The sequence below is a fragment of the Eptatretus burgeri genome, chromosome 6 (assembly GCF_056783735.1).
Source record: "Eptatretus burgeri isolate ZD-2024b chromosome 6, Ebu_testis_v1, whole genome shotgun sequence".
NCBI classification, from domain to species: domain Eukaryota; kingdom Metazoa; phylum Chordata; class Myxini; order Myxiniformes; family Myxinidae; genus Eptatretus; species Eptatretus burgeri.
In genome coordinates this window covers 72,296,685-72,312,637 of record NC_140966.1, presented here as the reverse complement: position 1 = coordinate 72,312,637, position 15,953 = coordinate 72,296,685, and the positions used below count along the sequence as shown (strand labels likewise).

At 42.4% G+C, this 15,953-nt stretch overlaps 1 protein-coding gene across 3 annotated transcripts in view; it reads right to left on the bottom strand.

The window, feature by feature from the left end:
- LOC147025038 (extracellular calcium-sensing receptor-like) overlaps nt 1–15,953 on the bottom strand; it is a 208,286-nt gene that overhangs the window by 100,715 nt on the left and 91,618 nt on the right. For 2 of the 3 annotated variants that reach the window (XM_085885586.1, XM_085885585.1), the window contains one exon: nt 9,629–9,902. In XM_085885586.1, the coding sequence (XP_085741712.1) occupies nt 9,629–9,902 (274 nt within the window). Of the gene's footprint in view, nt 1–9,628; nt 9,903–10,581; nt 11,195–15,953 lie in introns of those variants that run through there. The other variant, XR_015059321.1, reaches the window with a different exon arrangement.

Sequence of the window (15,953 nt, the reverse complement as noted above, 5' to 3'; positions counted from 1 at the left end):
CCGAGTCGCAAGACCATTGGCAGGTGCGCACCACGGAGCACCCCTTCCCTCCAACGTTCAGGTACCTGAGAGAACTGCGATCTCAGCTCACCTCCCTCTCTGGCTGTGGGGGTCCTTTGCAAACATCTGTGTATATTTTCATCTGAGTGTGTGGCTGCATCTTTAAGTAGAATTGCATAAGCGTTTTTATTTGATCATTGTAAATCTTGCCTGTTTTATTCTCGTGACAAGTCTACTCTGTGTCTCCTTTGTAAGTTGCTGTAAAATTGTCGCACTACATCTTTCTCTCATCTTCCCTTGCATTACATTCCCAATAAACCTGTTTCCTGTGCCACATATTTTTCCTCGCTTTATTGTAAATAAATTATTGTAGAAATGTTCCCAGTTCGTTTTCGTCTTTTCCTTCATTGGCCCAGCTTGGTTCGGATCTGAGTTTTAGCTGGGTCTTTATTCCCGATATTCTGTTCATTCTAGCTGGTACGTCCTTGGTAGTTCCGCTCAGCAGCACCCGATCCGGAAAGGTGGTTGGTAGAGTTGGTAGTTGGTAGAGTGATCTGGACCGGGCAAGTCGTATCGAGGGCGTGGTTCCCCGGTCGTTGAAACCGCGTGGTTTATTAGGTAAATTGGTTCTAGACAAAAAACACCCTACGCCATGCGGTGAGTTATTGGCGTCCACGGTCAGTTAAGCGACCCGCCGCCTCACGGAATTATCCGTGAGCGACGGCCTACAATTCCAGGAGTCTGGTGGGAGATGATGTAATTTCCCCCACCTAGCGGTCATTCTCGCCACTGGACCCCGGCCTGCAACAATATTTTTGTCTTTAGAATAAAACATTGATGAAATGTCTTGCTAATTTGTATATTATACTTTTGTGTTTGAAATAAAATTTTATTGGTGAAATCTCCTGATCACTCAGAAGATTTTATTTTCGTAAGAAAAGTATCTAGAAATCAGCAAGAGATGATTTTTATCAGACCTATTTATATATTATATTTTTTTGTTTAACATAAAATTTTCTTATTGAAATCTTGCACTGATTTATCAATACTTTTGTCTTTAAAATATAATCTTGGTGAAATATCTTACTGATCACTTAGATTTTATTTTAAGCACAAAAGTATCTATAAATCAGAAAGAGAATATTTTTTCTTTGACCTCTTTATTTATTATAATTTTGTGTTTCAAATAAATCTTCTTGGTGAAATCTCTTGCTGATATATATATATATATATAGATATATATATATATATATATATATATATATATATATATATATATATATATATATATATATATATATATATATATATATTTTATATTTTTGTGTTTAAAATAAAATTTTGTTCGTATTTCAAAATGTATTCAAAAAGGTTCCCAATAAATATTTGTTGGATTTGTAGTTTATTTAAACATCTTTTTAAAAATAATTTTCATCACCATCGAGAATATTGATAAATAATATGTCGGGGTTTTCTTCTTGGGCTAAACATCCTTGTTGAGTTGAGACAAATTGATGTCTCCCTTAGCATTCTGAACGGAGCTCCTCCTGAACCAAATGTCATTTTAAAATTGTAGTTAATTATTTTTACATTGTTTTCTTGACATCCATTCAATCTTTTTAAACCTCTCATTCTGGGTGCTTTATTTATGGTTGTCTTCGTTATTCCTTCAATGATACTTTTTTTGATCCTGTCCTCATTCATTATGTTTCCCATTTAAATACCAAGGTTGTGATTTTCTCCACTCATTGGTTTGGTTTTTGTTTGGCTCTATAGTTTTCCAGAGTTTTGAGGTCAATAGGTATGTAGAAGTAATTTTGCTGAACCTGATTTTTTTTATGGATGACATCTGAAATACATCATTTTGAATTTAAAGTTTTATAGCACAAGGGAGGTAGGGATGTAGGGATATAGGGATTCATAGCTCGGGATATAAAGGAAAGAAATCTCTGTTTAAATGGGGGTAATAAACAAGTAAGAGAAAGAGAGTTGAGGGTGGGTGGTCAGGGGTGAGGAGTGGGGGTTAAAATAAAATAGGGTGCATCCAAAAAAGTTTTTGATGCATAGTCGAGGCTCATGGAAATGCTTGGTCTCAGAAACAATTTAATGTGGAGAAGCTGGTGCAGGATGAGTGCAAGAGATGGGGGAGGAAAAGAAGTTGGTGCCAGAGGAGATGTTTGTGAGAAAAAATTTACTCCTTTTTATTGACAGTCAAATTATTTTTCCCTGAGTTAATATTGTTGCAGGCCGGTGGGGTCGGGTGAGAAGACCACTCGGTGGGGGAAGCTACGTCGATTCCCACCAGACTCCCCAGAATTATAGGCCGTCGTTCACGGATAATTCCGCGATGCGGCGGGTCGCTTAACCGACCTTGGACGCCAATAACTCAACCGCGTGAGGTAGGGTCCTCCCGTCTGGAATCGGGTTACCTAATTAACCATGCAGTTTAACCACCGGGGAACCACGCCCTCGGTACGCCTTGTCCGAACCGGATCACTCTACTGGATCGGATCACCTTTGCGGATCAGATGCAGCCGAGCGGCACTGCCAAGGATGTACCGGCTAAAGTAGGAACGGATCGTTGGGAATAAAGACCCGGCTAAACTTCGATTCAAACCATGCTGGACCAATGAGAGAAAAGACAAAGGTGATCTGGGAACATTTATAATGATGATTATTTATTTACAGCAAGTGAGGAAAAGCATGTGGCACAACAAAGGTTTATTGGGTGTGTAATGCAGGGAAAGAGGAGAGGGGTGTGGGGGTGCAGCAATAATACAAGCAACTTACTAAAGCAGACACAGTGCAGATGTGACGTGAGATTATTAACAGTAACAACAATAAAAAGATCTTCTACAGGCTTACTTAACACACAGGTGCCAGCACACTCAGACTCACACACAGAAAAAGAAACCCCAATGAAAAGGGACTTTTGCAGCCAGGGAGGGAGGGGTTGAGGTTATAGTTTTCGGTACATAGGCGTTTCGGGGGAGGAATGCTCCGTGGTGCGGTACCCGACAATAGTCGCGTTGTTCTGGCCACAGCTGCACGTGTGGAGATCATGTTCTTGAGGAGGAGCTTGAGTGGAGAAGGGCAGAGTCCAGAGGGCGAGGGTGGAGCAGTAGGCGGGACCAGGCAGGAAGAGTCGAGAGGCAGATGTGGTTCAACATCATGTGGGTGGAGATGAGGAACAGGAGGCGGGCCATCGAGGCGAGACGTGGGTGTAGTCGAGGACAGGAGACGCAGCGTGAAACACACACACACACACACACACACACTCGCATAACATCCCTCATGGAAGACTTCTCCGTGTTTTATAGAGCCCGGAGCTCGCGGGAGGGGCCATGCCGAACCTGCCGTCATCGCCCGAGTCGGCGTTCTGACTGGCATCGACCCACCCACGTGGTCCGCCATCCTGGGCCTGGCTTTGGCCAGATGCCGGTATAGCCCACCCACCTGGGTGCAAAAGCATACGTGACATGCCACACATGTCTGGCCTCGGGTGTGGAAGCTCAAAGCCCAGTCCACTTCATAGTGCATGTTGCGATTTTTGCCTCAGAAGTGATCATTGGGGAGGGTACCGTGGGTTGTCATGCTGTGGGAAGCGAGACGAGGGGCAAGCGAGGCAGATTTACCTTAGAAAATAAAAGGTGGGAATAAAATTAAAGGGAAAAATGATTTAATAATCTGAACTAATAGCCCATTGCAACGCACTCCCTTGTCCTCCCACAACGCAAAAGGAAGGGATCTATCTGCACATATATTAATGGCATAACTGACTCGCGACAACTATCTGTTGTATGCATGCGGTTCCGAGAACCGCAACAATATTAAAGTCAAAAGGGGGAAATGGGATAGTCCCAGAACCAACAAAATTCCCCTACTCATGTGGTTGCATCATAAAAGCCACAGAAGTAGGGGAGTTAACCTACACAGCTTCTCCACCTTCACAAGGGTTCTCCAGTTAAGCTGGATAATTATCTTCGATTCAGTAATCAGTAGTAGTCGTAGTAGTAGTAGTGGTAGGGCATAGTCGAAGTGTTCAGACACTTCTCTGATGTTCTTTAAAAACGTAACGATGAGAAGGGTTCAAAATGTTCTAAAAACCAGATACTTACTATCAGGTATCCATATCAGGTGGTGGCCTAATTGGCCCATATTTAGACATTTAACTCATTTAACTATTCAGTAATTGCATTAACCAGGTGCCTGGATTCAAACCATTGTCCTGGCTGCTTCAAATTGTGTCTCCAAACCTTTTGCCTTCACTTTCCAGTTTGCTTTACGATGTTTTAAAATGTATTACAAGATGTCCTTGCCCGAGCACTTCTGCAGGCTGTTGTGAATTGCAGTATGGAGTGGCAACAAATGGCTGGAGAACTACAAAGAGGTTTTGGTTCTGTTTATGAACATGTGCCTATGCTGTTATGGTTGATTCACCCAAGGGCCGTAGGGAAGGATGGAAAGCCCACTTGCCAAATTGTTTGTTCCTTGTCTTGTTTTCTCCACCCTGTAATAGGTTTTATAATATATGCATTTTGGAGAATGATTCTTCAGAGTGTGTGTGTTTCTGAGGCTTGACCACTGTTTTTTTCTAGTTTTGCACCACATCTCCGCATGCGTGGTGTCCCAAATAAACCGCACATTCGAGTATCCTCAGTTGACTCACCTCAATTCTTGGCCGAGATTGAAGGGTCTTCACAGCTGGCGACCCAGATGGGACAAGACGACTTCTGAAGCTGTGTACTGGAGGGGCTTCGCTTGGTGTACTGTGCTTACAAGACTAAGGTATTTGTGCACACACGTCGGGCACCTGCAATACAGGAAAGCCCTAGTGAAGTGGACACTGTGTAACTGGCAGAGGGAGCTCCTTTGGACACAGTCTATTGGTCTGCTCTGGTTACAAAACTGATGGTAAACGAGGAAAATCGAGTGTGATTTGTTTGAGCACAAAAAGGCTATTAGGCTGTGTTATGAAGACCGGTTTGGGTCAGAGGACAAGGAATGTCCGAGTGAAGTAAGGGGAACAGGCCAGAGTCCTGTAAGAGCAGGTTAGAGTGCTGGGATAATAGTTGGGAGGGTCCAGAGTCTCTCAGAGGAAAGAAAAGCTTTAATGCAATTGAGAAGAGTGGGTCTCTGATCCTGCACAATAAAAGGAGAAACGATTCAAGGCGATAAGGCTAGTGACAAGTTAAGAACACACAATGGGGAATAATTCTTCAAGGAACATACAGTTACCAGGAAGGACAATGCTGAAAGTTCTTGGTGATAAATATGGAATAGATAGGTAAAGAGAGTACAAGATTGGACGACTTGGACAGCGGGCAGAAGGGATCCCTTCCCGCTGAACGGGTCCCTAGATCCAAAGGTATTGCATACAGTGAGTACTATGTTGACGGAGGGCAAAGCTGGAGGCCCGAAACAAAGTGGAAAACACTGGAAGGCGCGAGCTGCGTGGCTAACGGAGTCACAAGCTGAGACAGAACGTAAGCGACTAGGTTTAGAGGGAACCTGGAACCAACGAGAAACACCTAGCGAAATGAAACAGGAGAAACGGAAACAAGTGCTAGCGCAGCTGGCATTACAAGACGGAGGAGAGAAAACACCGGCTGGGATAGCAAACGGAATTTACCATGTCCTGGAGGAGGAAACAGAGACAGGAGGGGCTGATATTCAACAGTGCCCCATGATGCAAACAGGGGAGAACGTGTGGGTCTGAAGATCGTGGACACCACAAGATATGAGGGGACTAAAAGCAAACATGGAAGAATGCTTAAAGGCGAACCCAAGAAAAGCAATAAAAATATTACATGATCAGATAACGATGCATGGGGCCACCAGGACAGACATTGGGTTCATATGTACGGCGGTGCTGCCGAGCTCGATATGGGGTGCACATTCGGCTGTGTGGAGTGTTAAACCAGAGCACGAGGTAGATGACACCCTGAACCGAAGGAACCTTCCAGAGGCAGAACAGGCAGCCCAAACAGTGTATAAGGATAGGGTGGGACCACTGATGGAGACGTTGGCCACAGAAATGGCCCCGCGGGTGACAGATTGGCGAGCAATACAGGATGTGATACAAGACGTGAAGGAGGCTCTAGCGCCTACAAGACGCATCTGTACGAACAGATTGAATTGCATTCGGGATACAATACCCATCTGGGGGAAAAAAAGTGTTGAAGTTTTATTTAAAAGCCTTAGGGATTTTGGATAAATTGAAATAACAATTGTGAATGTTTTGACGATTCGGGAGGTGAGCTCTCGCTGGCATTGTGATGAAATTGTAATTACTCAACCCGGCGGGTTTGAGTGCTGGGCAAGCTATGTGGACGTGACAGAAATGTTTCGAAGATTTTGATCTGAGTTGTAACCATTGTACTTAAAAGACGTGATTTAAATGTAGAAACGTGATTGATTTGAAATGATGTTAAAAATGATTTGATGATGTTTAGCACGTGGGGCGATTCACAGATAATTGATGATGCCCTCGGATGGACGTTGAACTTGGCGTATTGTTTTTATTCGTCTGTGAATGTTAATGTTGCCTGAACTGGTGCTGGGAAGGCAATGGCAAACAACTCAATGTAACCCTTTGATCGATTCAGTCAAGGTAAATTCATAAGATTTGATTGGATAGATGCTGAAGATTTTATTTTTTGATTTATTGATTTTAAAAGAAAATAGTTTATTGTTTAGACCAAAAAGCAGTTTAAGAGAGATTGGATGTTTTATTAGTCTGAAGTTTAAGATGCCTCTCCCAAGACTGTGAGAAAGTTTGTGAAGGTTCTAGTGACATGTGTGGACGGAGTGTTTGAGCTGCAATTTAAATGATATTCGCCTGATGACAGATTTGACAAGTGATTTGACAATTTTTGTACAACTGTTTAAAATGATTTATTTGTTTTGTTAAAGGAAAATGGATTAGTAATTGAGAAGGTCAGAGGAAGTGATAGATGGTTTGTGTATGCGAGTTGGAAAAATGGCAGCATGCTTGCTGTTTTGGTGAGAGAGAAGTGGATAGATGGAAAATGTCAGAGATTTAAAATGTCGATGGAATTGAGAGTGTTGATGATAGGGATTGGTTAAACATCATTTTTGAGATATTTTACGCTCTGCAGCCAAGGTGTGATCTGCAGCTCGGCGATTCAATGTCAGGATGGCCGAGCAGAGTGGAACTCCCATCCTGGGGGGTTTGCACACTGTTTTGTTTTTTTGACCTGTAATGGCAGTGATGGGAATAATCTTATGGTCAAAAGGACCAACAAGTGATACTCATGATAATGTTTGCATGCACTGGGTTTGTTGTCACATGCATAAACATGGGGAACAGTAAGCAATTAATGGGGGTTGTGCGGTAACTGTGTTAGTTACTTTCAGACGAAGCTCGTAAAAAAAAAAAACCCTTGAGAATGAACCATCATGTTTCTCTTGGTTAAAATTGAAATTAACTTTTGTTTTGAGATTACAAATTGACAATCCTTTTTACCTATGGACTTTGTTAATCTGTTGAGGATTGGGAAAAGTTACGAAGAATTGAATGAAGATAATATAATTGCAGTTGCTCTGGAACTACTTGTGAATGAAACTGTAAATTGTTTAGCAGATATGAATGTTAAAATGGTAACTGTGCAAAATCGAATTGCTTTGGATTCGGTTCTTGAAAGAAGTAGATAACTTTTATATTTTTGATATAGATGATGGAATATTTTTGTGAAAATAATTATTGATTGCAAATTGAAACCCTGATAAAGACTGTTTGCTTTTATATGGAAATAGCAAATGAGATGAATGTTTTGAGTACACATGCAACTGTGATTTCTGTATATTTTAATTGTAATTTCAGGAAATAACAAGGAAAGAGATAAAATATTGATAATGCAAGTTGAATGCTTTGTAAGAATCTTTGTCAGTCTTGTGAAAATACATGAGCCCATGATGTTTACTGACATGTTCAATTGATGTTAACCTTGATTTTGTTTGTTTCGGAGTGTTGAGTGCAGTTGCATGTACGATTTCATCCAACCAAGCTTGGGAAGAACTTCCACCGAAAGAACAATGGAGAAAACCCAGATTTGGGATGATTGGGCATTCAACCCGTGATCATGAAACTACCCCCTTCCTGAGGAGATAAGATGGACAATGTGAGAAAGAGGAAAACCCACTGAGGAGTAGCTTGGGCAAGAACTGACGTTGCCGTTTTGTGAGGCCAGACCGGCCAGGCAAGCGTGGAAATGTGGAGTGCTGCTCTGCAAATACATCGTGCACTTGCTGTGGCTGCCTCGATGCACACCGAAGGCCCTGACGGACACTCGGCGAGTCACCTGCCACATGTGTTCAGTGGTGCGGCTGGGGGCTTGCGCAGCCACCATGACTGTATCCAGCACGCACAGCTTTTGGTGAATCAAACCTAATTGCACAAACTGCTGCTACATGGGCCCAAACTCAGCTGGGAATCTGGGTCATCTCTCTGATCCTTTTCATCACCTTCAACCCAGCAACGAGCCCAAGCCCTTGCCTGCCAAAATCTATCTTCTCTTCAGCTCAACAGAGTGCTTCAACTGTGTTTATATGAGCCCTCAAAATTGAACTCGTGTAACGAATATCTTTCTCCTCTCGGAACAGGGTATGGTGATCATGGGTGATATAATCATTTGGGGTTTCATAAATTTAATTTTGGGTATAAAATCGAATTGGCTGTCAGTGATGTTTTTCCTTTGCTCAAGAATCTTTGAATTATGTCATTTAATGTTGAAATATGGCCAGCAATGTGGCCAAGAAGGGACTGTCAGGTATCCATATCAGGTGGTGGCCTCATTGACCCATATTTAGAAATTTAACTCATTTAACCATTCAGTAATTACATAAACCAAGTGCCTGGATTCAAACCATTGTCCTGGCTGCTTCAAATTGTGTCTCCAAACCTTTTGCCTTCACTTTCCAGTTTGCTTTACGATGTGTTAAAATGTATTACAAGATGTCCTTGCCAGAGCAATTCTGCAGGCTGTTGTGGAGTGGCAACAAATGGCTGGAAAACTACAAAGAGGTTTTGGTTCTGTTTATGAACATGTGCCTATGCTGTTATGGCTGATTCACCCAAGGGCTGTAGGGAGGAGTGGAAAGCCCACTTGCCAAATTCTTTCTTCTTTGTCTTGTTTTCTCTGCCCTGTAATAGGTTTATATATATATATATATATATATATATATATATATATATATATATATATATATATATATATATATATATATATATATATATATATAATACATTTTGAAGAATGATTCTTCAGAGTGTGTGTGTTTCTGAGGCTTGACCACTGTTAGTTCGAGTCCTGCACCACATCTCCGCATGCGTGTCCAAAATAAACCGCACATTCGAGTATCCTCAGTTGACTCACCTCAATTCTTGGCTGGGATTGAAGGGTCTTCACAGTTGTGAAAACAGAAGTGCAAACATTTTTGTATTGCTCCGATATACAAGTGCTGACAATAACAAAACATGAAAATACATTACTTATTAACAAATATGCCTCGTTATTCTTTTTCTTCTGCATGGTTTGGATGATTGTATGTCTTCTGTCGAACATTTTCAATCCCCCAAATTAACTCAGCAACAACCCTTTCTCACCAACTCTTTGAATATCTTCTGGCCAAATAATTTGCTTCCATTCTTCTTGAAATGCAATACAAACTCCTCTTTGTTGTGCCTCACTGACAAACTGGGCCCTGCCATTCCTTCCATACTCATCATCAATTGCAAGAGTACCCACGTACTCCCAACCAAAATGCACCACCAAACGTACCAAGGCGGAAACCCAGTGAAGATCACTTGAGAATGTGCGAATGAAATATGGAAAGTGTTTCTTATTACTCAGGAGCTTTGACGAAGCGCCATAACTAATCTAAAATGGAAAAAACACCCACAACGATTATTCAAATGATGGACTCTGATGCAACGACAATGATAAGTAATGTGCAGTTAACATATAGACTTTCTGCAGCAGTGCCATTGGTAAAAGAGGTGACATTTTGAAATCAGATGTTGTTGGAGTCCCAATATGAGCATTTGATTCCCAGTACTCTTACCCTCTACATTAACAGTGATGTTTTGAAATCCTCTTAACATACTCTATGGGCAGTCGCTGTGGAAGTAGGTTGTAAACAATGTAGGAAACATAACATACAAACAGGGCAACTACATCTGAACTTGACCTGATTAAAAATGTTCAAAGAATATAGAAACAGAGTCAAAGTTGAACTTCCTGACTGATTATGCTTTGCATCCATTGGCAAGTTTGAGCTGAAGTTTGTGATTTGCAAGAGAAGGCCAGTTGGGCCATCTAACCTCCATAGTGTTTGCTTGTTTTTTTTTTTTAATGATTCACCTGAGGTTCCAATCGGAGACAGAGAAAACGCTCAGACTGTATTTCAGAGTTTTACATGGACTGGGGGCAAAAAAAAACGGGGAGAGGGGAGAGGAGAGAGGTGGTGAACGATTTTTTTTTTCCCCCCGGGCCATGAAAACACTGATAGAGATTTTTTTGTTCCTCTTTATTCCAGGAATCATTGTGCAAAAGGAAATCATAAATCAACTGGAAGGACAGCATCAACAAGTTCACATAATGATTCCTTCACACACCACTTCTGTGAAAACATAAAATCACTGAGTTGAAATTCAAAATGCAAACGTGATGTGGCAAAGGCTTTAAAAAGATGAACTGCATCATCATCAAGATTGTCAGAATTTTGCATTCTATGCTTCCTTGACAGGTATACAAGTATAGCGAGTTTAGCCTGGGAAGACAAATCATTTGCTAAAATACACTCATTTTTGCTTCGGTAAGAGATACCAAAACCGAAGATAAAAACACAACGTGTAAAAATAAGGCTTCGCCCTTGGAGTACATGTGATAAGATCATAAAAAAGAGGGGGCCAGCCTTGGGCACTCAATATAAATGTGGAAAATATTTTCAGTCGCACCACAGAAAGGACACAATTCGGTGTTACTCGAGCATATGCGATGGGACAAAACATTCGAGGGTAAAATGTAGTGTGCCAGCCGCCACTGCAAGTCTCCAGAGCACTTGGCAATGGGCATCTTGTACACAACAAGCCATCGGATTGCAGTCGATGGAGTCACCCGGAGCATCTTCCAGTGCGCTTGTGGTTCTGCAGGTCTCTCAGGAACAAGGGCTTTAACACACAAAAAATAAACTGTTTTTCTATTGAGTTAAAAGGGATAAAACCTTGAAAGTGAAGTAAGAGTGATGGGAAGGGGTGTTGGAGCAAAGATGTGGAGTCCATTTTAACTTGGACTGCTTTAAAAAGCATAGAATTACAGACAAAATTCTCCCTATAACTCGGATGGACCGAATTCCAGTGGCCACAGCGATCTCGGCAGCTGGCTTCCACTTTTCGGGAAAAAGAGTTCTAAAATGTTTAACCTTGGTGTGTCCAGCATCAATAAAATTTTGCATAAAATTGCGATCACCACAAACCCCTTTAAAAAGAGGGTTTAGAAAAATGGCCTCGTTTAAAAACATTTTGAGAGAGTAGCTACTGTCATCACGGCAGACGGTGACTGCCTGCCATGCCTCCAGCATGCTTCGATAGAACAGGGGCACTGATGTGATGTCAGCTTTCTTGGTGTCCATGAGAAAGAGTTCCTGATCCTCACCAAGTTTCCCTGCCTGCCGAAGCAGGCAGTGAGCGAAGGCTTTTCAGGAGACATCCGTGTATAACAGCCTGCGCAATGAAAGGAGGCGAAAAGCCATCACTTTGCTGGTAACGGCAACCAGCCCCTGTCCTCCTTCGGCAATAGGCAGGCTTAGCACACCGAGCCGGAGCCAGTGATTCCCCCCAAATGAAGTCAATAAAAATGGATTGTAGTTTTTTTAAGAATAAAATCTGGGGGTTGTAGTGCCGTAAAAATATGCTAAAGCATTGACGCCGCAAGGTTATTAATAACAAGGGTTCACCCCCGATATGAGATTTGGCTAAGTAGTCCCTTCCAGTTTAGTGGCTGCCTCTCAGTTTTGTTTATTAAAAATTCCCAGTTTTTAAAAACGAAATTTTGAGTGCCAAGGAAGACACCAAGATAAAAAAAAAAAATCCATCCCATGCCCATTCAAGTTGCTCGGGCAGGGTCGGAGGAGTGGCACCGTTTTTCGGACCAAGATAGAGAGCTTTACTCTTTTTCCAGTTTACTTTGGTGGAGCTTGCCAAACTGAATTCATGGACGCAGTGGACCAAGGCAGAGACATCCTCATCTGAATGGATAACTGCACAAAGATCATCTGCACAGGCAATAAATTTAACTGGGTTCGCCATTGGTTGAGGAAGAAAACCATGAAGATGTACCCACAACCGAATAAGCAAAGGCTCGATTCCTAGGGAATAGAGAAGGCCGGACAAAGGGCAGCCTTGACGAATGCCTCGACTCACTGGGAAAGGCTGACAAAATATTATTAACTTTGAGTAAACTAAAAATGTTGTTATGCAGGAGCTGCATGTAAGAGATAAAAGTTGCCCCAAAACCAAACCCTCGTAAAACAGAAAAAAGATAGAAATGATCAACAGTGTCAAAGGCTTTTTCCTGGTCTAGAAAAACCAAACCAACATTTTTTTCCTCAAGAGTGCAGATATCAATCATGTCACGCACAATAAAGATACTGTCGTGTATTGTTCTTTTTGGAACACAATAGGATTGATCAGGGTGTATAATTTCCCCAATCACGGGTCTGTGCCGGTTGGTAAGAACCTTTGTGAATATTTTATAATCCGTGCAAAGCAATGATATAGGACGCCAGTTGCACAGTTGCTGAAGGTCACCTTTTTTGGGGACAAGGGCTAGTACAGCCCTGCGACAGCTTAATGGCAACAGATTCAATAGCAGACCGTCAATCAGAGCTTCATGTAACTCTGGTCCCAGAAGGTCCCAAAAGGTTTTATAAAGTTCTAAAGGCATTCCATCCAGTTCAGAGGCTTTGCCGGTTGGTAGAGTATGTAGGGCAGCCTGAAGTTCCTCCAAAGTTATTTCCTTGTCTAGTTGAAGACGTACAGATTCTGATAAGGTGGGTCGAGAAGAAGTCAGGGATTCCACAATCTCATTATCAGTGCTCTTGGCTTGGTAAAGCTCAAAAAAATAATCCTGAGTGAAACTCGGATGTCTTTTTGGCAGTGCGTTATTCTTCCTTCCTTCGTCTTCAGTGAGGTTATCTGCTGACTTGTTTTTTTTCCCAACTTCCATCCGAAGAAGAACTTGTAGGAAGTATCCAAGTGATACAGATTTTCCATTCGGAGATGGATCAGATCTCCCCTGGCCTGCTTTGTACAGAGTCCAGCAAGAAGGGCTTTTTTCTTTGCAAGCAAAAAGTTGGTCCTTTCGATATTAGAGGCTGAGAGGTTGGATTGCAAAGATAATATTTCTCTGGCAATCAGGGATTGAAGGGCAGAGTCACGTCGAGTTTGATAAGCTCCGTATTGCTGGCAGAAGGATCTTATCTGTGCTTTGGCATTGTCCCACCATTGCACAAGATGGGGAAAGGAGGGTTTACGTTGGAGTAAGGTTCTCCAAAAAACATGAAAGGCATCAAGGAACAAATGACCCTCGAGGAGGCTTACATTAAAAGTCCAGTAGGCAGCACCTCGGTTACGAATTGGTAGGTGAATGCGAAGTATGACCATATTATGGTCTGAGAAACCACTGGGGACGATACCAGTGTGGGTCACAATATTAAAAAAATCATTATTAATATAAAAACGGTCTAACCTTGCGAGGGACAGACCGCCATTTAACACCGACACCACGTATATTGTTGTGTTGATGGATTACAAGTCCTCCAAATGTCAATAAGGGAGAAGGTTATCAAAGTCCTTGCCAGGGGCTTAATGCTCACTGGGTGAGGCTCTTTCCCATTGCGATCAATAGAAGAATCCATCGTGCAGTTAAAATCCCCTCCTAAACAAACAAATCCATTAAAATCTAAGTGTGTGATGGATGTTTCTAACTGCGTAAAAAAAAACAAGTTCGATCCGCACAGTCACTCGGTGCATAGACATTGAGTATTGTGTCTAAAACCATTAAGAGTGAAGGTGAGTGAGATTAAATATCCTTTAACAATTTCATTAAAATCAATAATGAGATTACAGAGAGAGGGATGTACAAAGATGGCTACCCCAACTCTGGGACACGAAGCCGCTGAAGAACCATCTTCCTTTCATCATTCTCTCCCATTCGCTCATACAGGAGGAGCTACAACTGGTTTCTTGTAAGAGTAAAAATTCAATGTGGTTCTTCAATACAAGCTCCTTAACTTCAGCTTTACGTAAGTTCGAGCATCCTCCATTAATGTTTAAAGTAGCAATCGAAAAGCCATAGTGTGGAATTTTGAAAAAACACATCAGTCAATTGGCCGGCTTATGGATGCAGTAGTTTCCTTGCTTTCAAAACCCATTTCCTTCAGACGAAACATTTGTGGCTCAGTCATGCCAAACTGCTCGGACTGAAGGAGCAGCCACTTTGCAGAGGTAATAAAGGTGTGCATGTCTGGAAAGGAATCTTGAATTTGAACATGTCTCTTACGGAAGGTGTGTTGTAAAAATTTTATGATCTCCTGGGAGGGGCACAGTTGGAACACCCTCTGGTTCCTGAAATGAGCCTGGATCGTTCCAGACTTCAGTACTATCACCAGAGGCAATCGACGAGGCCACGTCAGAATCATAGGATGATTGGTGATCCATACTTGAACCATGCACCACAGGTGGAGCAGGCATTTCCATTTCTGCTGGGAGGGAGAAAGCCGTGACCGAAGCAGAACACACACGCTCCACATCTGTAACGTCCGGAGTTGTCTGGAACACAGATGTCTCAGCCACTACGCTTTTGGTAGAGAGAGGGACCAACATAGGCTCGCTTTCAATGTCGATGATGTCAGCAACCACTGAAGTGGCCACATCTACCCCTTGGGGCACAACACCGCCCTCTTGTTCATTCTCGTGCTCATCCTGGACATGACCAGGAGCACTGTCAACATCCACCGGAGCTAGAACAGCAAATTTGCTTTTCCGTTTCCAAAACAGCAAGCGAGCTGGCTGTGTCTACATCACAACCGTGTAGTTTGCTCGATGGCGCTAGCTTTTTAGGAACGCTCACCATGACATCATGACCGTTGATGTTAGGACGCTTGTTTCTTCGGGGGTGAACGGTGACAAAACCCTCGTCGTCTACTTAATATTCTTTAACTTCTGCATTTGTTTCCCAGGGCTCATTATGGGAGGTGTCTGTACGTTCCACCACTCTAGATGTACCACTGGTGCTTGGCTTGGGTTCTGCAGCTCCAAGTGCATCATTAGTGCTTGTTCTGGCCTCCCGGCATTGAGAGTCCTCATTCGGTTCCACACGTTGAGACTCACCACGTGGAATGTTAGGTTTTGGACACGCATTCTTTAAATGTCCATGCTCGCCACAAATAAAGTATGTCATCACTTCAGTGGCGATATAAACTCGGTAGCGACGATCTTTATATTTAAGATCAACAGCAGTATTAAGTGACCGTGCACCATTCTTCAAAACAATGTAACACTGACGTCGGAACGACATGATGTGTTGAACCGAAATGCCAGAACGCAAACGTAATGGGATCATGGAAATCCGTGATACAACCGTCACAAAATAACTTAAAGCAGAGATAATGTCCTCGCTTTTAAGGAAAGGTGGAATATTTGATATAATAATTTTAACAGCAGGTGTGTCCAAAGTACTTACAGAAACAAAAATATCCGGCGGGATAGACAAGCCGGTTTCAACAGTCTGAGCAATGTATCGCTCTTCAGACAAAAACAGCACAACACGATGATTCATCCTCGACGCTGCAAGAATGTTTTTGAGCCCAATGAGCTCTCCAAAACCCATGATGACATCATCAACACCGACTCCGTCCGGTGGACAAGC